At 50.4% G+C, this 17,281-nt stretch overlaps 1 protein-coding gene across 3 annotated transcripts in view; it reads left to right on the top strand.

The window, feature by feature from the left end:
• fgf13a (fibroblast growth factor 13a) overlaps positions 1-17,281 on the top strand; it is an 82,880-nt gene that overhangs the window by 34,744 nt on the left and 30,855 nt on the right. For 2 of the 3 annotated variants that reach the window (XM_035531955.2, XM_035531956.2), the window contains exon 3: positions 5,490-5,657. The exons of the other annotated variant lie outside the window; for it this stretch is intronic. In XM_035531955.2, coding sequence (XP_035387848.1) covers positions 5,490-5,657 — 168 coding nt within the window. The remainder of the gene's footprint in view (positions 1-5,489; positions 5,658-17,281) is intronic. 3 annotated transcript variants of the gene reach the window in all.

Raw genomic sequence — 17,281 nt, forward strand, 5'->3', positions numbered from 1 at the left:
CATGACTAGTAGTGCACAGGATAGTCATTTACCAAACAACCATGAAAGATATGAAGATTTATGATGCCCCCTTGATAGCCTTGGGTATTGATTTTCTGGATCTTAGCAGTATTTCTCTCTATGTCCATATTGTTCATCTGAAATGAAATCAAAACCTTTTCAATCTTCTCCTGTTTAAGTGAGCTTCTTTTGCAGGGCTTCCTCTAACCTCTTAAAGACCAGTTGACTTCAAAGTGATCTTGCTTGATGTTGCACTTTCAACAGCGTGATGCTGTATTAGTGTCCATTGCTTAGCCATGGCTGGGACTGCCAGTTTTCTTTTCTACACTCCTGAACAATCTTCTATTTCTGAGAAGGCATGAGAGAAGCCTTGCCTCGTCCTATGGAGGGTTTCTTCATTTAAGTGACCTCAGTGTAGGTTACATTGGCCTGCTGGTTCATCAGTGGTTCACATCGTTAAGGGAGAGTTCCTCTGGGATTAGGTCCTCATAGCTCTCTCCAGACTTATAAGATGCCTTTTTAGTCATGTGGCCCCTGATCCTCCTCTTCATGTTCCATCTGGTTCACTCTGGTTCACGGTTTGACAGCAATTCACACCTCTGGAAGAGGCTTCAGCTGGAAGTGGGTCCTGGCCGCATAGGGCCTCAGCTGAGAGGGGCTGTACCAAGAGGTCAGACTGGGGTCAGTGATTCCTCCTGGCTGCCGTGTTGCTGCGATGCCACCGTATGGAGGGGCGGCGGCTTTGCTCGGCTGCGGCGATGCGGGGCTGGTCTTTTTTGGGGGCCGCTCTGAGCTGCTTGTGGTTCGGAGCGAGAGACTGGCAGTGAGCCTGGGGAAGCCAGTGTGAGGAGTGGTGTGGGAGCTGGTAAGGCTAACGAGCCCCCAGTGATGGCCTGAGTCATGAGTCATGGCCTGTGGGGGAGAGAGGTGTGTGTGGGCCTAGCAGGGCTCATCCGCATGTATGGGCTCTGGTGAAGGAGCAGCGTAGGGTGTGTGGGCTCCAGTGCAGGGAGTGTGCAGGCTCTTAGAGATGCCACTACAGGGTGTGTGTGCTCTCTGCTAAGGGCAAAGCTACTTTGCAAGGTATGGTCAGGTGTGAGCTACATCGGTAACCAACAATACTGCATATCCAGATTTTATTATTAAATGTGTCTTTTTGAAGTTTTTTTCCAGGCCCAGTGTCTTTGCACACACCCTCTGAGTTACACCACAGGGTCACTGGCTAGAGTTTAAGGTCTAAATAATCAAGCTCACTTGTTCACTTACTCTATACAATTCACCATTTAACTAAAAATTCAGGCACAGAGGGCATTATATAGATGCCTTGGTGACAAATATGACGTGATATTCTGATGTTTTCAGTGTCCCTCCTACGCTGTTACTTCTCTCCCAAACTATAGAGCCAGACAAACAACAGGTTCCAGATCAGCATTACAATGCTCCTTGTTTGTTTTGGGCTGACACTGATGGCTTGCTTGTGCAGTGGTTTTCCAATGAGCTCATCAAACAGATCAGACAGCTCATTAGGGTGACCTGGCATGCTCACTCCTGCCAGACTTGGAGCTGCTCTGCCTCGCACACGGTCTCTCAGCGTGCCTGCCGCTTTCATCGCCAGACAGTAAGAGTGCGAGAGTGCACGCGATGGATTCCTCCGGAAAGGCCTTTCATAGTTGGTTTTCTGTAATAAAGAGAACCACAGAATCCTCCAGAGTGCTGCAGCAGAACTGGGAGCAGCAACACCATGCTGCAGGACCTTAGGAAAGTGCTTGGGTGCTGTTTCTGTCCTATTGTTTTTTTGCAGTGTCATGCAAATTGCTACGCTGGGAAATGTGTTCGAGTAGAGATACTTCCCTTCTAAATCTTTCATGCCACTTAAACTTTGTGAGCCCAATTTCCAGACCATTGGCCTGAATGATGAGGTTGCAGCCGTCATCTAGAGGCTTGACGTGAGTGTCAGTCCTATCCCCGAGGCTTGTGTGGTTTGAGGACACAGGGAATTTACTGCTGCGGAGGTTTGACTATAGCTCATGTGACTCCATAGGATGAAGAATTAAGTTCCTACCAATCATTATCATTGACCAGTGTCTTCCCTGTAAAATTTAGGACACCTGTCATCTATTTAAGGGCTGGCAGCATGAGTTGTCACTGTCCGTCATGTTAACTCTTCCAGCATCAGCCACCACTCCAAAGTTCCAGAGACGGCGTTTCAGCACCACGGACAAGGACACCCATCCTCACTGCGCTGATATGGCAGGGGCTAAGAGGCGTAGATTGAGGCCCATCACGCGGCTGGCTGACAGCTCATTTTTGGGAGGCGTGGCTGATGGGGAGCTGGTGAACCACCCATCCATCAGACTCCCCACGGCCCCACCGTACGCTTCCCGTTGGCGGCCAGCCGGCTGCTCTCTGCCTCGCTGGCTGGCAGGCCGTAAAACATAGGCCCCAGCAGGACATATCTCATCTTTATTGCCTCTGATGAGACTGCAGTTAACATGGCCATTAATAACCGTGGGTGGAATTAGGCCTTCAGAGGAAATCTGGGAAGAGGGGAAACTTTTGTAAGGAGTAGCTCCTTTCTTTCAAAGCAGACCCCAGCAGCTGCAGAGGAACAAGTGCAGGAAGATGTTATTATACACTGCATGACAGGGTGTAATGTTCTCTAGACGTATGCGCAGGATTATCAGAATGTAGCAGGCACCGTTCTCCAAAGTGGTGAACTGGGATAAAAACTGCCAGCAGATGATGCTATGGTGAAAGGCATTCATTGGTCGGGTGGAATGGACTGGACAATAGGGGTCACACTCTATACTGATTGGATGTACTGACTATAGCAGATGAAAAGTTCAGCACTGTTGTCATATGAAGATCTCAAAACGTGCCTCACGCCTCGGAAGACCTGTGTAGTCTTCACTTTTCTACAGGTACTTCTGTCATGATCCAGAATTGGGAAACGTTAATGAAATAAACCAACAAGACTTTCAGAGGGCTATTGGTGATTAGCCAGTCGTCTGACATCAGTCCAGTCACTTCCGTCCTCTTTGGAAGATTTTGGACACTGGTGCGGTTTGGAGCGTGATCCTACAGGCCTGAGTCAGCCTTGAGTCAGCAGAGAGCTGTGTGACACTGTATGCCAGGCCTACTGACCCCTGCTGGTTCACCGTGAAATTCTACCTTCTCAGCCTGCAGCACCTCCAGCGTGAGAACTCCCTATGGCTCTGCTCAGATTAACACACATGCCCCCACCTTCTGTGGGTCTCAGCAAAGGGACGTTCATTATGCCAGTCTGATGGTACAATATTTTAAAAATCATTTCTTTATTTATTTATTTTAAAGAAATGTTCTCCTAGTTTCTAAGAATGGTGAGCGAGGCAGCTTCAAGTGTCCTTTCAACAGGGCTTTTGAATGATCTCCGCATCCTTGCTGGGCTCTGAATAGAGCAGTGCACCTGCCAAAGCTCATGCATTTCACACAGAACCAAATTAGCTCCAAAGTATCTGCCTGCGCACGTGTGTGCACGTATGCTCTTGTGCGTGAACGCGTGTGCGCAAGTGTGTGTGCATGTGAGAGAGCTTCTCTTCTTATCAGAAGTTGAACCACGTGAAGGTGACACATCGTTATTTCATCCCCCATTCACATTTTGCTTTTTAATAACATGCCTTTGGGGTATAATTACCACAGCAAAAGAGCATTGTGTCAGCAGGAGGTTTTGTCCTGAATCTCCCTAATGTACTGTATAGCTATAAAAAGTCTTTAATTTCAACTCCCAGGAAGTAGGTTAAGCAACCTGCTGCCTGTGAAGACCTCTGTGCAGGCCTCCTGCTTTAACTACCTGTAGAAATGCAATGAACATGGACCCAGTGCATGTAAACAGGTCTGCAGTCAGGCCTTGGCCCCATCTAGTGTCCTGTGATCTTGGAGCCGGTGCATGTAAACAGGTCTGAAGTCAGGCCTTGGCCCCATCTAGTGTCCTGTGATCGTGGATCCGGTGCATGTAAACAGGTCTGAAGTCAGGCCTGGTCCTCCCGTCTGCTGTCCTGTGATCATGGATCCGGTGCATGTAAACAGGTCTGGAGTCAGGCCTTGGCCCCATCTAGTGTCCTGTGATCGTGGATCCGGTGCATGTAAACAGGTCTGAAGTCAGGCCTGGTCCTCCCGTCTGCTGTCCTGTGATCATGGATCCAGTGCATGTAAACAGGTCTGGAGTCAGACCTTGGCCCCATCTAGTGTCCTGTGATCGTGAATCCGGTGCATGTAAACAGGTCTGAAGTCAGGCCTGGTCCTCCCGTCTGCTGTCCTGTGATCATGGATCCGGTGCATGTAAACAGGTCTGAAGTCAGGCCTGGTCCTCCCGTCTGCTGTCCTGTGATCATGGATCCGGTGCATGTAAACAGGTCTGGAGTCAGACCTGGTCCTCCTGTCTGCTGTCCTGTGATCATGGATCTGGTGCATGTAAACAGGTCTGGAGTCAGGCCTTGGCTCGTCTGGTGACCTGTGAACATGGACTCAGTGCATGTAGGCAGGTCTGGAGTCAGGTCTGGGCCCCATCTGGTGCCTTGTGGTGCAGAGATCTCGTCTGCTCCCACTTGGACATGCAGGCTCTGAGGTTTTACCCAAGTGTGTTTGACCCAATACTGTATGCATGGGAGACAGTTGTTACTAGACAGTTGTTAAGTCATCTTGTGCAACCTTTTTATTTTGGGATGTGTGCGGGTGTGCATGTGCGTGTCTGTGCGCATGTGATTGTGATTGTGATTGTGATTGTGATTGTCTTGGGCATAAGTGCACAATTTGAGGTTTTTTTTTTTGGTTTTTTTTTGCGGGGGGGCCGAATCCCAAAGGAAGACATAAAGAATGTGGAAGTGCATGTGAGCGTGCTTCCACACCTAGCTTCCTGTGCACATGCATGGTCTGCGTTCCAGTGCCGTTTCCTCTCCTCTGCAAGGTGACGTGTGACGGCATATGGGGGGAGGGGCACATTCGTGCACGCCGGTGTTCCTGACGTTCGAGGCCCAGAGGATCACGCTGGAAAACGTGGGGCTCTGTGATGGGCGAGTCCTTCACCACTCGTTCTCCCCACGTTCACCCCCCACCCCTCACTCCCCTCACTGGCTAACTGCTCTCGTTTGGGTTCACTAATTTTTATGAAGTACTGCATATTAATCCTAATAATCTCTCTTTCTTTGTTTGTCTCTTCCTTTGTTTGACTGGCTCTTTTGGTTTGTCTCTCATCCTCTCTTCCTCTCTCTAACAAGCTGCAGGGTGTTGTGTTATTGTTAACTGCTCTTGCATATGAAAGTGTTGTTTACCTTCTTTGCTTCTGCCCCACCCCCTTTTCTGTTCTCTCCACCCCCCCTTTTTTTTTTTTTTTTTTTTTTTTTTAAATCTGTGTGTCGCCTGTGGTTCTGTTGCTCTGAGCGCCTCCCCCCCTCCCCCCGCCCGCCCCTCCTCTTCTCTAACCCTGCGTTCGTTTCGTTGCGGCCCACCCGCAGTCCAGGATGACACGGCGCCAGGTACCCAGGAGTACATTATGTTGCGGCAGGATTCCATCCAGTCAGCGGACATAAGGAGCAAAGGCTCCCCGATTCGAGCCAAGTGTCACGAAATCTTCTGCTGCCCGCTGAAGCAAGTCGTCCTGAAAGAGAGCGCGGAGCCCGAAGGTTTGTCCGCAACTCACCCACGCTTTGTTTTTTCCTGCTTTGCTTCCTTTTTGCCGTCGTAAGCTTTGCCAGTGGTCCTCCGATGCGCTGCTTCTCAAAGTTTTAGTTGTTGTGGTTTTGTCTTTATTTTCTTTGCCCTATTGAAGAACATTTCTGTCCCAAACCTCTCTCGGTTGTGCACGTGTGTGTGTGTGTGTGTGTGTGTGTGTGTGTGTGTGTGTGTGTGCGTGTGCGTGTCTCAGTTTGGAGAGTGCTTCAAGCGTACGGTCTCCCTGGGGGGGCATGCCCTCCTCCTGTGTCATGCGCGCCTGTGTGTTTGTCTGCACGCGCCAGGGTGTGCGTGTGCGCGCGTACATGCGTCATCCATCGCGGTCCACTTTTCCCGGAGAGACTGGAGGCCCAGGTCCGTGCTTTCTCAGAAATGCATGCGCTAATAAAAAGCCGCAGAGGACCTCGGTGGGCCGTAGAACCCTCTCCAGTACGGCCACCCTGCAGATTAACAGTAATAAATCACAGGAACGGACCGCAGCCGCGCAAATGGCCTGCGCCTTCTCCCACGTTACTGGTGTTAGCCCCGCCCCTTCCCAGCCCATGGCCTGGCTCATTGGTCCATGTCCCTGTCCTTCTCTTCTGGTTTATGTGCTTAGTTCACCTGCTGGCTGCAGCCCCTCTCTGTCCTGTACCACCTTGTTCCTAAAGGCGTTTCCACCTTGTCTTTGTCACGCTTGACTTGTTAAGATCATGTACATGTACATACATGCGCACGGACATGCATCGCAACTTGCCTTGCCAACTTCGGAAAGGAACGAGGGCTTCTATTCCCACCGTCTGCCATCCCCTGATTTCTATCACCTTTCCTTCTCCTCTCCTCCCCCTCTCCTCTCCTTCTCCTCTCCTCCCCCTCTCCTCCCCCTCTCCTCTCCCTCCTTCTCTTTCTCCTCTCCTTCTCCTCTCCTCCCCCTCTCCACTCCTCCCCCTCCCCTCCCCCTCCTTCTCCTTCTCCTCTCCTCCCCCTCTCCTCTCCTTCTCCCCTCCTCCCCCTCTCCTCTCCTTCTCCTCTCCTCTCCTCCCCCTCTCCACTCCTCCCCCTCTCCTCCCCCCTCCTTCTCTTTCTCCTCTCCTCCCCCTCTCCTCTCCTTCTCCTCTCCTCCCCCTCTCCTCTCTCTCTCCTCTCCTTCTCCTCTCCCCACCGGTGTTTGCAGATGCATGAGGCCTGGCTCATGCCTGCGAGTAACTGAGTGCTCTGAGTACGGAATGGGCCCACATCCAAGCTCATGCATGCACCTGGAGGCCACGGAATGGCCGGAGAGAGCAGCCTTGGATTTATCTGCTGTCTGTGTGTGTGTTCTGGAGAATCGTACAGTTTAAGATGGCAAATTTGAAAGCGTTTTTCCTTTTCAGATCATCGGACCACTTGGTAAGCCATGAAACCTTCTAAATGAAGTCACGCACACATCCACTCCTTAGCCTTGTAATGCATGTGCGCGTCATGAACTGTCAGAAAGGCTCTGAAGCACAACCTGGAGCCAAGAAGACATGTGGCATGAAGGATATCAAACCTGTCCTTCTGTATGCGAGGGCTAGCAGCAGAGCTCCAGAGCGTGCGCACGCATTTTGGCAAAGAACAACCCAGTGCTCAGGCAGGCTGCGGGTAAGCTGTTAAAAGCAGATCTTTTCGAGGATGAGACTGCACCACGGTGAGAGGCAGACGGGGGGGAGCGAGAGAAAGGGAGGGAGTCTGTACTACTACAGATCTATTATTCAGTTTAACCGCAGCTCCGCTTGGACGTGACTAAATTTCTAAAGGAACGCGCAGACGTCTTATGTAACATGTTCTTGGGAGCATCATTAGGATTGGAGAGAGTGATGCATGTCTGAACACGGGGTCCCACTGCAGCTGCCCGAGCCTGTCTAATCTGGCCAGGCACATAACAAACGCATCCCATGTTCCCCTCCTTAGAAGATCCATTTCACACACCTTAATTGCTCCTCTGATCACAATCACACCACTACTTCCTAATGCGGTCATGCATACACATGCAAACACACACACACACAATCCTGTATTATTACCTTTATTATTACTGTGATTAAACAATGATATGTGCTAAATAATGTGCGCCTACACCTAAACATGACCTCAGAACACACGCACGCACGCACGCACACACACACACACACACACACACACACACACACACACACACACACACACACACGCGCAGACAGACACACACACACAGACATACAAGTATGCATGCACGCCCACAAGTCTGCACACTCACCCCACACAGGAAGTGCACAGATCAGCACTTCTTCCATTCATAATCCAGATCCACAGATCACATCAGCAGTCTGCAGGTCTTATCAGCTTCTCCTTCTCTCTCTCTCTCTCCCTCCCTCTGCTCTCTTTTTTCATTGTGTTTCCTCTTTTCTGGTCTTCTGAGATCTCAGACTCGGCACTCCGCCGCTACCTGCTGGCATTCTGGGAAATATTGGCTCTGCTCTGCCTCTTCCTCTTCTATCAATAAACGGAGAGCGGCACGGCTTTGGGAGCTTATCTCCCGCCGCATGCTCCCACCTCGTGGGCTGGTTCGACAGGACACGAACTCAGCCCCGGCCAGCCTGCTAGGATATGCGCGGGCTGTTGCAGAGCGTGCGGAGGACCCAGAGACACCTCGCCCGCTGCTCCGCCCGCTGCTCCGCCCACTGCCCTGCCCCCAGCCCTGCCCCCAGCCCCACCCCCCCAGGTTTCAGCCTCCTCACCTAGCACCATGTCGGCATGCAGCGGCACTCCGATTGGATCTCACTGTGCGTCGGCTCATACTCGCAGCCTCAATGTCACCTGTCAGATATGGTTCCCTTATTCATCTCGCCAGCCGTGCTCATCAATAATCCAATTAGGCTCTTCCCCACTTACGCAGCCCATGTGCAAATAGCATTAGACGGGATCAGGAGAGCCATAATTAGGTTACAGTAGGCTCCCCATCCGTCGTGTCAACGTTCTCCTTTTCTGCTCCACTGAGCTCCGCAATCCAGTTAATCCGATGAACCAATCACAGCCGCACGTAACTGCCGAGCTCTGGTGACGGCTTTCTCATTGGCCAGAAGAAGCCAGCAGTCCTGTTGTCATTCTGGCTATTTTAACCTAACAGCCACTCTGGTTACGGCACAGCTCGCGCATGGAACTTTCTGTCCTCCCAGATCAGACAGATCCAACACTAGCATCTCTGGTCCCATCCATCGGACCCACTTTCGGTTTCTGCTTTATCTATGTGCTTCTGTGTTTTTCCAAGATAAGATTCCAGCTATTTATGGAAGCAGGTATACAAACAGACAGCGCAGGAATAATTCATGATTGTGGCAGTGATGGAAGTCTGGGACACCGGAACCACACAGCAGTCCGATAGTCTCAGAGGGTCGGTGTCACTTCATATCGGGTCCCGTGTAAGCAGAGTCCAGACTACGCACCTGCCACCAGCCCCAGACAAACCACATCCTGGTGTTTGGGGTTCCATCTTTACCATTCTGTCATCCTTATGCTGAGTTGTCTGTCAGTCAGACGGGCTTGTGAAACAGTCCGGTTTCAAGTTGCCCTCAGATGCTTTGATCACTGTCAGCACCTGTAAAGGCTGACGGACAGGATGCAGTAAACTAAATGTTGTGTCTACATTTTCCACTGGCGTGCTGGTCGTGCCACTACTTCTTGAACTGAGTAGTTTTTATGTTGGTATTTCCGACCCCCATTGTCAGACTAGCCGAGTAGCATTAATAAATGCTACAGTTAAGTTTTCTTATTGTTAATGTAATGATATATATCTCTATAAATGATTATGCAATATATATTTTAGTCCATCAAGTTATGCAGTTGCTTTCTGGCAGCAGGAAATGGGAGAAATGACTCAAAGGTAATACTTAGTGCTATTGAGACCATTTTTATAAGAGTGTAATCAGTGTGGGCAGCTGTAAGTATCAGAAGACGTGATATCAGTCATGGAGGAAGCTTTAGTTTAGCTACGCTACACTGGATGTGTGTTTTGTAGCTAACTCCACTTCTTTGTATAATAATGCAAAGCTAGAGTTTTAAGTGCGCTGCAGATAGCGCTTAGAAGCCTGCGCAACTCTGATGCATGATTCAGCAAAAGGCACAGCGATCAGCTCGTTCTATAACTTAATGTTAACTCCCGAAAAACCTAAAAGATATAAAAGGGAAAGACGTGGAAAAATAGCAACCAATAACAATCGCAACTGAAAGCAAAATGTTCTTTTTCCAAGAGAAACTTGAATGTACAGCAGTAGAGGCGTGTATATATATAGCTCATAGACATAGCCTTGGCCATAAACTTTGGCAGAAATGGTTGCGTGAACTCGACAAAATAAAAAGGAAGCTAGATTTCCCCAGGGCTCCTGGGAAACCTGTCTGGCAGCGCAGAAAGTGCCCTCCCTGCAGCGATGAAGTCTGACCCACTTCAACAAACGCCCAGCCACCTACAGCTCTTTCTGCTTGAGACAGATGGAACCTCACTTATGCACTAGTTCCCTGTTGCTAACAACGTATATAGACTCCCACTTGTATTTATTTATTTGTTTGTTTGTTTGTTTATTTGATTTAGTCCAAGGCGGTAGGCATTCGTTAAGTCCGAAGGTTGGAAGCGGGGCCGGGTGCGGGCCCCTCCTCCAGGGGCCGGCTTGGTCTCCGAGTGCAATCCTCTGGTTCTCTGTGGACGTCTACCAGAGTGTAAACAGTCCTGCACCTCCAGAAGCAGCACAGCGAGCCCCACTGTGCGGTCAGCACTTTGCCCTGGCTGAGGAGCGTGTGTACACACACACACACACACACACACACACACACACACACACACACACACACACACACACACACACACACAGAGCGCTGCCCACTGTGCAGGAAAGCAGCAGTGTCAGAAGAGAATCCATCTTCACCGACTCGCTGTGATGGCGTGGACTAGTTCTTGAGTGTTCCGCAGCCCAGCCCTCCCTCCTGCAGGAGCATGGCTGCCCCTCCCCACCTTACACTCCTCTTTCCCAGTGATGCCCGATAAAAGGTGCAGAAGATCAAGCATTTGATCAAGTGCAACAGAACGTGTGAATTGGACGATGGTTGCAGCCAGTGGCCCTCAGCCAAGCTTGCCCACCTCTCTCTCTCTCTCTCTCTCACTCTCGCTCGCTCTCTCTCTCTCTCTCCCCCTCTCTCTCCTTGTCTGTATCTCTCTCCCTCTCTCTCTCTGTCTCTCTCCCTCTCTCTCTCTCTCGCTCTCTCTCTCTCTCTCTCTGTGTGTCTCTCTCTCCCTCAGTCCATGTCTCTGCCTGGTCTCTCATGCTGAGTCATCTCCCTGTTCGTTCTCAGATGGTTCCCTCATTCCTCAGTCTGTTTCACACCCCCTCTCCTTCGTAGTCTCCTGGTGAGAAATGGAGGAGCACAAGGTGGCAGAGATGTGGTGCTCTTCTGCAGAGAGTGCGCTTTGGCTGAGCGGTCGGCAGACGCGCAGACGCCGCGCTGTTCTCGTTCCGGCGGCAGTGTTCTCCTCACCCACTTGAGCAATGGCACCGACTGCTCTTGAGGTGTCACTCTGCAAACCAGCCGAATGAAGTTTTTTTTCTTTTTCTCCATGAGCAGGTCACCCGCCTGTGTTGTGTGTCTCTGGCATGGCTCAGCTCGGTTCTCAATGGAGATTGTGTGGATGTGTGTACACACACATCTGCACAGTACTTATAGAGGTTGGCCACATCTGTTCTCTTGGCTTAAGTGTATGATCAATATACCAATACACCATGTTGTATGGCCAGTATACCAACAGAAAAGGCACAGGCCATTATCTTTCTCTTTCTCTCTCTCTCTCTCTCTCTCTCTCTCTCTCTCTCTCACACACACACACACACACACACACACACACACACACACACACACACACACACGCACGGACTGGCAGGGCAGAGACATACTCGCTGGGCCTGGGCTGCATGTGACGGGCTGTGTGTGCCCCTGAGAAGGGCTGAGTAGCAGACTGAGGCCTCATCTCCACTGATATGAACACGCACCCAATCTAGCACATTACCTGGAGCTGCCGTCCAATGGGAGCAGAGTGTGTGCGCGCGAGCCGCCGAGCCACGAGGCCTCCCGGCTTCACAGAGCCTGTTCGTGTGGTGACTAATGGCTGCCCGTGTATCATACAGACTGTGCAGAGCAACCATACACAGCAGCCAGAATTGAAATCCCACAAATTGAAGCCTGTTTGTTCTTGCTCTGAGATTCTACGTTTCAGTAGTTTTCTCCGGCATGCGGGGCTGGAGTAGAACTCGCTCAGGTGCGTTAGGCAGCGGCTCGCTCTGTCGTCCGGCCGGCTCCGCCCTGGCGCTCTGACCCGGAACGTGTCATATCCCTGAGGCCTTCCTCTCCAGGTTTAGCTGCGTGGGCCCAATGAGCTTCAAAGAGAAGGGGCAACAGCACTAGACACACTTCCAGACCTGTTATTGGAGCAGCTATTTATAGCTCACCCTGCAAGTCTGCTCAACTGGGAGAGGAGCTCCGAGCTCCTGATCTGTTGCCAGTACTCACGCTCTGTCCCCGGTGGGAGGGGCAGGGAGGAGAGGAGGCGCAGGACGGAGGAGATGCGCAGGTTCCGCCACACGCTCGTTGTTTCTGCGCCAGGCTGCTGGGATTGCTCCGCACGTGTGGATTTGGCGTTAAAGATGCCTCACTCGGGAGCCCCGCATAGACTTTCATTGATGTGGGATTCATGGTAGCGTCTATCCAGGAATCTGAACTATTAGCTGCTGGAATTCGCTTGCTCTTGTCTGTTGTCTTATCCCGTAACCGATCCTCTACGTTCGGACGGGCTGTGGTGTCGCGCCGAACATTCGAACACAACCCTGCCGTGGTCTTTCCACGCAAGAACATTAGAGAGAGGTGTGACCGAAAGACACGTCCCCACAGCTGTTGCCTCATTTCCAGAAGGGAGATGCACGTTTCCACAGGGAAACGGATCTGCCGCCTTGGTTATCAGTGCAGCAAACCTGAATGGAACCAGACCAGACCAGGAGCCAGACCAGATTCCTGAGTCCCATCGGTCGCGGAGGATGACTGGTGCTTAAAACAGTGACGGTGGGCTCTAGGAACCCTGCGATACACTTCCCCACAGGATCGCCTGAAGCTCTGTCTTCCTATTTCGAGTCCATTTCCTCCAGTCTCCTGTCACTTATATATCACTTGTTTTGTAGGCCATAGTTCACATGTTGTTATTCTGGGTTTTGTTAATATGTGTGTTGCAGCGGCAGTAATTTTGACATTTTTGCTAATATCTGGCAGAGCAGTCACTGGACACAGGCCTTCCCATTCCTTATCTACCCTCTTTATCCACATCTCTCTGCAGAGATGTTGTGCTGTCACAGAGCGACAGCACAGAGCGACAGCACAGAGCGACAGTGATCGTAATATATCAGTATGTAAAGACAGTCAGGCTATGTGTTATTTTGAAAAAATCACTTGCAGCAATGTTAAAATATATTAGTGGTAAAATAAAAATGTTTAATCTTTCTCTCTCTCTCTCTCTCTCTCTCTCTCTCTCTCTCTCTCCCTCTCTCTCTCTCTCTCTCTCTCTCTCTCTCTCTCTCTCTCACGCATGCACACACACACACACACACACACACACACACACACACACACACAAACAAAAACAATGTTCAAGGGGGGGGCACTCAGCCCAGCCTTGATTATACCATTTACATTTAGACAATCTGGCAGACACCATGTCCAGACTGACTCACAGAAGTCCTTTGTTGTCTCTATCAAATACTCGTCCTCATGTGAGCATAGGCAAGTCAGTGTAAGAACACTATCAGAGTAATGCCCCTACTAGAGCGTAAAATAAGACCGTAACCAATCAACACCAAGCTACTCAATCTATTTACTTACTTTTTTAAAATCTATTTATTTATTTTACCATCACACCCACCAAATATGCCCAAGTCAGCCACACTGCTGAATGCCTGTTTTTTTTTTTTTTTGCACAGTGACCCATTTTAATAATTACTGACCCATTTTAATAATGACTATATCTACAGTAATTATTCATCCGGTCAATGATTTTGATCATTGGTTCTTTTTATAGTAGACATGCTTTTTTGGGGCTGTAAACAGGTCAAGCAGCTGTATATTGGTCAGTTTTGTTCCAGTGTACCTTTAAGAGACACCACTGGGCATCGGAACAGCAGCTTCGAGAAGGCGGCGCGTTCACTCAGAGCGAAACGACCAGCTCTTTAACGCTCCGAAGGGAAATGGATCAATACTATATGGTACATCACGAATGGAATGAACACAGAAAGACAGAACCCTCCTTCCCTATGGCTGTGTTTACATCCGAATCACTCGAGGGTTGTGTTCAACTTGAGTGGTGCGTTTGCTATAAAAAGTTGGTGAGGTGGTGTGGTGGCGAAGCCAGTAGCAATCTTGACGCTGTTAATGGACTTTTAGAAAGAGGTTACCATATGGAAGTGACAGCTGGTGTTGAAGAGAACGTTTGATTGCCACGTTTCAAAATGTCCACGCAGCCCGTGTGGAAATGTGGCTGTGCCTCTGGTGTCTTTGACCTCTTTTTGGGCCTTTTTGTGTTGCCGGTTCCGTTATTCAGCAAGTTTACTACCGTACTTTTTTTACTGACAAGAGAAAAAGTGATCATAATAAACCCCGACTGCAAGGCCGAGTCCTTTTAGTGTTGTTCCCATTAGCCTGATGCTAAAAACAACAGACTTTGCTGTTCCAGCGACATGTACAGAGGCAGTCCCCGAAGCTCACGCGCTACACATCAGCCCATTAAGTCAGACGAGATCTTACCAACACTGTGACAGTCCTAATCGCACTCGCCAACTCCTGTCATGCCATATCCAGTAACACTCCTGTGCTGTAGTCGCTGTTTTTTTATCTGATGATAAAGCCTCTGATAGCATGTTAGCACCCTGTTCAGTGGGGTGTGTGTGTTTGTTCTCACACTGTCCAGGCAGAGTGATAGGCTGCAGTCAAAATTTTTTTCAAGATGGGTGCTTTGGGTGATATAATGACAAAGCATTGGGCAACAATGTTAGCTACCACTAATCTGGTCGCTAATGGCAGCAGACATCTGACTAACGCTCTAGCCAAGGCCCTGGTCGCATGTTTACTCTGCTGATCAGCAGGGCAACCAGACGACTGTGTGCGTCAGGTTGCGTGAGCCGTGCTGCTAACTGTGTCCCGCGGTTCCCTCGGACTCCTGCTATTGACCGGTGGTGAGCTGGCTCACATGTCCACTTCCAGTCAAAGTGAGATAACCAGTCCACCACAGGACTGGAAGTAAATCACGGTAATGGGAAGCTTAAGGACAAGCCCTAATCACATCATCTTAGCCTTGAAATGTCTCCAGAAGGCAGCTTGGGTTGGGAATCATGGCAGGATCCTGGGAGTCATCACAGAGAGAGAGAGCCAGTTGGAAGTATCTTCTTAGCTTCTTTCATGCCTGTACCAGGACCTGTTGATACTTTATCGGTTTCTGAATCCAATGAGTCCTGGAGGGGCGGGGCCGCTGTGTGGAATGATGGAACGGACTGACTGTTTGTTTCCCGTTGACCCGTGACCCTTCCGATGCATCGCAGGGGCTGGTGAAAAACATGAGGAAGAAATGACGAGCTATAAAACAGGAGGAACAGAAACCCAGACACGTCCCGCAATGACGCGAGCGGCAGCCGCTGGGGTTCAGCAGCCCAGTGAGAGATAAGCTTGCGCAGTGAAGGAGGGTCGCACTCTGTACCTGACGTGCCGATGCTCAGCACGAAGAGCTTCTTGCGCCTCTCCGCTTCTTCTCTCCTCATTTCAGAAGTGAGAAGAGAGGGCAAACGAAGGCCAAAGGGGACAGGCAGCAAAATGATTCATGCGCTAACGCAATTATTCTCCACACCTTCTGTGCTTCCTGCCGCTGTGTCAACAGGTGGAACTCAAATGGAGCTGGAGGTGAGCCCCAGCAGAACAAAGGCATAAGAGCACACATACTCCATCAATACGCCCAGGGTGAAAGGTCACCTGCCAGGACCACTATCAGGGCGCAAGGATAGAGTCCCTGGATTACTGCTGGATTCCAAACAGCCCCCTCAGAACGATGCCGCTTCACTATGCCCAAAAGTATTCACTGTGAATCTGTGCGTGCGTCTACCTAAACACTCTGATGTGTCTGTGTTCTGTGTGATACCCGTGCGTCACTGTGAAGTGTGAAGTGTTTGGAACCCATGCGGTACTCGTGCGTCTCTCTCAACACTCTAATGTGTTCGTGTACCGCGTGGGGACCACTGATGTGTTCGTGTACCGTGCGGGCCTTGTGTGCCTCTCTCAACACTCTGATGTGTCGGTGCCCCTCCTCTGTCTGCTGGGTGTCGCGACTGTGGTGCTTGGTGCTCAGATTCCATATTCCGTGCCTTCCATGTCTGGGTGCTTCTGTCAGACAACTTATGTTTGCACAGATGTTTTTGGTGCAGTGCCGAGTGCTCTGGATTTGACGAGTATTGCTGCAGCCAGCAGGATGACTGAGCAAGACACTTGTACAGGACTGCTGAGCAGGACGATTGAGCGGGATCACTGAGCAGGACGCTTGAACAGGACACTCGAACAGGACCGCCGAGGACCCCTGCGTGCTGGCTCATGTCTTTTTCCTCTGAGCACCTGTGACCCCCGACACACGGGACAGAAGAGCCTGACTCGACCTCCGCCCTTCTCTGGTCCAGGCAGCGTCCACGGCAGGGTGGCCTGACCGTTCCCACAGACAGCACTGCAGCACAGTGTAGAATGGAAGCTGCACACTGTCTTCGGTGCGTTTTTACACATGAGCCTCCAAAGTCGCGCGGGCGAGCTGAGCGGGTTCGGCTGGCACAGGAATTGCTGGTATCACTGCTACGCTGCACCCCGGGGCTCGGGAAGCAGACGCCGCGGCAACTATTTTTGGTGTTCCGGTTGCTAAGGTTTCCGCCAGTCACACTGCAGTCTTCCGGACCAATACCAATGGGATGGGCACCTGACAGCACAGCAGTTGACACTTCTGAGATGGGGCTGTGGGGTGTCGTGGCACTCTGCTCCGTCCACGTCTGCAGGCAGCCTCCACCTTCCTCCGCCCTCGTCCTCGGGTCTCAGCGTCTGTGTTAATGGGAAGCAGCGTCTGGGTGCCAGACATGGAAGGGCTCGAGTGGACATTTCAGTAAATGTGACTGTCCACTGAAATACCCCTTTCAGTGATTATCGCCAGTGGCGCATCTGACAGTAATGATGGACCACTACATAAATAAAACCCAACAACCCACAGCAAGCTTGTGGCACGTCAGGAATTCTTTAAATCAAACAATTCACTCCTCATCTGTAGCTAGGAATCTGTTTTACATAACACCTAGTGGCATCCAGTAGAAACTTAGGTAGATCTGGTCCAAGTGTGGCCAGCACAGAGTCCTCCCCGTACATGTTTTTTTTTTTTTTTTGCATTTTAAGATGCAAAATCCTCTGGTTGGATAAAATCTTTCTTTTCTAATCTTTTGGTGTCCTGCATGCGTGTCCCTGCCAGTAAGTGCTTATGACACTTATTTGAACATTTGAGCAATAC

The sequence above is a fragment of the Electrophorus electricus genome, chromosome 16, assembly GCF_041902795.1.
Source record: "Electrophorus electricus isolate QZ-2024a chromosome 16, ASM4190279v1, whole genome shotgun sequence".
In the NCBI taxonomy this organism is placed as follows: Eukaryota; Metazoa; Chordata; class Actinopteri; order Gymnotiformes; family Gymnotidae; genus Electrophorus; species Electrophorus electricus.